General features: G+C 50.4%; 1 protein-coding gene across 1 annotated transcript; it reads right to left on the bottom strand.

The window, feature by feature from the left end:
• On the bottom strand, window positions 1–4,837 carry EAH_00043210 (hypothetical protein; the record flags this gene model as incomplete). Its single annotated transcript, XM_013394988.1, has 3 exons — window positions 1–137; window positions 703–2,917; window positions 3,251–4,837. The coding sequence occupies 3 exons, from the start codon at window positions 4,835–4,837 to the stop codon at window positions 1–3; spliced, it is 3,939 nt and encodes a 1,312-aa protein (XP_013250442.1).

The following is a 4,837-nucleotide window of genomic DNA, read 5'->3' on the forward strand; positions in this document are numbered from 1 at the left end:
TTAGACGTCCCCGAGGGCAACAGTCGGATAACTGCAGCTCCCTCTTGGTGCTGCTTCTGCTTTTGCTGCTGCTGCTGTTCTTGCTGCTGCTGTTGCTTCTGTTGCTGCTCCGGTTAGACCACGCACAAAGCGAATCCCTAAAGTAGGCAGACCCCCGCAGCCAGCAAATTCGCTAGTCAGCCAGCTAGCTAGCTACCTGCCTAACTAACTAGCTAGCTAGCTAACCAGCTAGCTAGCTAGCTAGCTAGCTGTTGGAGTTAAGGAATTGCAGAAGAGAGACGAAGACGCTGCGAGATCGAGAAAGAGGAAAGAAATAAACAAATCTTAAAAAAACGAAAAAAAGAATTAAACCATAAGGCAGATATCGAAGAGCAAAGTGAAAGACAGATGGAAATGCATGCATGCATGCATGCATGCATGCATGCACAGCTTAGTTGTCTGCTTTTTTCTGTTTATTTTTCTTCTGTCTCTCCATTGTCTTCTCCTCTATTGCCATTCTTAGGGTGTCTTTGAGGGCGCGCTGCCGGTGGGGGGTATTTTTGCTGCTGCTGCTGCTGTTGCTGCCGGTGTAGCTGGCAGCAGCAGCAGCAGCAGCAGCACGAAACGCCTTTTTTGCTGCTGCTGCTGCAGCATCTCCGCACCCGTGCCTTTCTGGTAGTTTATGCTGCAAGCAGAAGCAGCAGCAGCAAAATCTGCAATTACCCCCTAAGACCCATGCTTTCTCTTTGCACGTTTTGAGAGAGCAGTAGTTTGCTGCTGCTTTAAACTCCTGCAGCACAGCGTCAATATCTTCTTCGTCCATCTCTTCTGCCTTCAACGCCTTCCTGCCTCGCTGTCGCTCTCCTGCTGCTGCTCCTGCTGCTGTTCCTGCTGCTGCTGCTGCGGTTTGCTGCGAGGACGCAGGCAGCAAATCTCCTTTCTTCTTCGAGACCCATATATCTTTCTTCGCATATATTTTGTTGTTTTTCGTTTGTCTTGCTGCAGCTGGCTGTCTATTTGTTGTTTTTGCTGTTGCTGGTGCTGCTCCTCCTGATGCTGCCGCTCCCGCCCCTCCTACGGCTGCTCCTGCTGCTGCTCTAGCTGCTGCTGCTGCTGCTGCTGCTGGCTTCCTTTCAGTTGCTGCTTGCGGTTGCTGCGCTGTATTCGCCTCTGAAGCCCCAAGAAGTCCATCCTCTCGTTTTTCCGTTCCTTCTGCTGCTGCAGCATCTGCTGCTGCAGCATCTGCTGCTGCAGCATCTGCTGCTGCAGCATCTGCTGCTGCAGCTGTTTTTCCTGCTTCACCTGGCTTCGCCGAGGTTTCCTTCTGTGCTGCTGCTGGCGTCTCTGCTGTTTCTGCTGCTGCAGCAGAAACAGCTCCACTAGAGACCTCTTCTGTGTACGTCGCCTTCTTAGGCGATCCTTCCCCCCCTTCGCTTTGCTGCTGCTCTTGCTGCTGTTGCTGCTGCTGTTGCTGCTGCTGTTGCTGCTGCTTTGGTTGCTGCAACCACCCACTCGGAGATTTAGGCCGTTCTGAACGCACCTCAGTAGAAGGAACTCCTGCTGCTGCAGGTGAAGCTGCTGCTGCTGATGAAGCATCACCCGCTGCTGCTGCTGTTGGTGCTGCTGCTGCGGCTGCAGTTGCTGCTGTTTCCGTTGAGGCCCGGGTGCCTTCTTTTTGTGTAATGAAAGGCACTTCTTTAGCAGCGTCCGCTGCAGATCCTTTTTTGTTTTTTCTGCTTTTGTTTTTGCTGCTGCTGCTGCTGCTGCTTTTGCTGCTGGTTTGTGTGGGCTTCTGCTGCTGCTGCCGAGCTGTCCAGCCTCCCGCTGCTGCTGCTGCATTACCTGTTAAAGGGGGTATATCTGTTATAGAAATAAATTCACAGGGCACGCGAAGACAGCCAGTTGAAGACGCCATAGAATATAAAACCTTCAACGCCTCTCGCGCATCAGGAACCCTAACCCCCTCACCCTCCTCCCTGCTGCTGCTGCTGCTACTGCTTTCCTTGCTGCTGCTGCTGCTGCTGCTGCTGTTTTCGCTGCTGCTGCTGCTGCTGCTGCTGCTGCTGGAGTTTTGTTTGCTTGTAGCGGTGACGGTTTCGCTGTTGCCGATGATAACGAGGTGCGTCTTTGCTCTCGTTACCCCAACATTTAATCGTCTTGAGTCTGCTAGAAAGCCAATTTCTTTTTTAATGTTGCTGCGGACGAGAGAAATAATAATAACTTCTTTTTCTCTTCCTTGAAAGCCGTCTACTGTCTGTACAGCGACAGCCCTCAAGTCTCCTGCATCACTACCATCTGCTGCTGCTGGTTTTGCTGCTGCTGCTGCTGCTGCTTCTTCTGCTGCGTCCTGAAGCAGGCTGCGGATAAGCTTAGCCTGCGCATTATAAGGAGTAATGATTCCAACTTCTGCTGCATGCACGCCATAGTCATAAACCAACTGAGAAACATATTTGCATGCAAGAGCTGCTTCTCCTCGGTTTGTACGCGAGGGCCTCAACACCCCACAAGCAGCAGCAGAAGCAGCAGCATCAGCAGCAGCAGCAGCAGGATTGTCCTGCGGCAGCTCGTCTTCCTGCATCCAGCAAATCCCCGCAGTGTCAATCCACACAATGGGAGGCAGCAATTCATCTGCAGCAGCAGCAGCAGAGTAGACATCTTTAAGAGTTTTATGTTTGTTTGCTTCTGCTGCTACCAGCGTATTGCTGTAAAAGAGAGCGCTGCTCCAATTCATAATATCTTCATGCATGCGGTACTGCAGCACCAGCTGCTGCGTAATACAACAACCCCACCGCTGTGCTAGCCTCTCTAACAGAGACACAGAGAGGCCGCCACGCTGCGCTTTCATACTCTTTACTGTTGGAGGAAGCTGCATGTGGTCTCCAGCCAGCACACAACGCCTACCCAGCAGCAGAGGCGTCCAGCAGCAGCACTCTAACGCCTGAGTTAAAGCAGCAGCAGCAGCAACAGCAACAGCAACAGCAAAACAAAAGCAAAAACATAAAGATAGTAAACGAAATCAATGCGCACAAGAGATGAGAGAGAGAGACAGAGACAGAGACAAAGAGAGAGAACCAGAAAAAGAAAGAGAGAGAAATATATCAAAAAGAAACAGAGTTAAGACACACCAACACTGCAATGCATATAAAGCACTTGTTCAACAAACTGCATGCGTTGATTTGTATATAAATATTTTATTTATTTAAGAGCAGCGAGAGAAACAAGAAGACATAAAAAAAGAAATTTATTGTGTGTCTCCTCAATCACTCTATACCTGTGCAGCCTCATCTATAACAACAACATCAAAGGGCTGCCTCTGCTCGCCGCTGCTGCTGCTGCTGCTGCTGCTGCTGCTGCTGCCAAGAACAAGCTCCTGCAGTGGATAGAAGCCCGCGCCAGTGCACGTGGAGAAGACGATGGGGGCTTCTTTAAGAACCTCAGCAACAGCATTTTTTTGCAATTCTTTTAAATCTTTTTTCAGCTTCCTCATCTCCTGAACCAGCTTGCGTTCCTGGCTCTTTACCTCCGCCCGTCCGTGCTGCTGCTGCTGCTGCTGCTGCTGGTTTTGCTGCTTTTGCTGACGCTGTGCAGCAGCAGCAGCAGCAGCAGGGTTTTTCTGTAGGGTTCGGAGCTGCCGCATGCTTTTATCTATAGATTCTTTAACTCCCTTTGCTACGAGAGAGGCATCGCTGTTGACTGCATGTTTATCAAGACAGAAAGAAGTAAGCTGTTCATCTATTCTTGCAGGATGCCCTAATCGAATGCATTTCTTAATTTGTTTCAAAAGAAGTGGATCTTGACTCTTCTTTACTCCCGCTAATACCCTCTCTAGCATGTTGTCTACAGCTATATTGCTGGGGGCACAGGCTAATACCCTGAAGCCTCCAGCCAGCAGCTGCAGCAGCAATTCAACTACTGTTGTTGTCTTTCCTGTACCTGGGGGCCCATGAATGATTGCAACATCTAAAGAGAGCAAACTGAGATAAACTGCCTTCTGCTGCTCTTCTGTTAAATCTCCTCGAAACCAATCCCTCCATATACACCCCGTATTCACTCGTGATGGATCTAGCTGCTTCTGCACTTCTCTCCAGTCATGCAGCAGCTCCTGCCGTTGTGCTGCTTCTGCTGCTGCTTCTGCTGCTGCTGCTGCTGGTGCTGCTGCTGCATGTACCCCTTTCACGCTGGGAGCTCCTTTAAGGCCCCTTCTCTCCGCTCGTACTGCCTGAGATAAAGGCAAGAAACGAGGAGAAGAACCCCCGAAAGAAACATTAATTATATTCCAAGCAGGGCTAGTGCTGGGTGAAGCCGCTCTGAGCCCCTCGAGCGCATCGCGCTGTCTTTCGATGGTAACAGCATTTGATATTAAACAAAGATTAAAAACTTCCCCTAAAGCACCTTCAGAAGCTTCAGACAACCATTTTAAATCCTTTTCTTCCTCGAATGCAACGCAAACTCCGCCCACCACAAGGCGGTGTACTACACCAGAAGTTGCTGCACTTTCGCTCCCATATATCGGTTGTTCAAAGGGAAACACTCCAACGATATCCCCAGGAGATAGACGATGCTCAAGCTGCTCCCCCTGTTGCTTCTCCCGCTCTTGCTGCTGTTCCTGCTGCTGCTTGTTGCTGCCATGCATGCGCTGCAGCGCCACTCGCTTAGAAGTGAAGGTAACGATAGTCCGCCCGAAAAGACCTGAACTAACATCTGTCACCACTAAGCGGGGAAATGCGAGGCCAGCAGCGGCCAACTCATCCAATGTTAGGGTCTTCAGTAGCTGTTCAAGTTCGCCCTTTTCTGCATCTGCTTCCTCTTCTAACAGCGCCTCCTGCCGCGCTGTGAATTTATTTATGGCCTCATCCAT

This window comes from Eimeria acervulina, genomic scaffold, assembly GCF_000499425.1.
Source record: "Eimeria acervulina Houghton genomic scaffold, Eah_scaff573, whole genome shotgun sequence".
NCBI classification, from domain to species: Eukaryota; Apicomplexa; class Conoidasida; order Eucoccidiorida; family Eimeriidae; genus Eimeria; species Eimeria acervulina.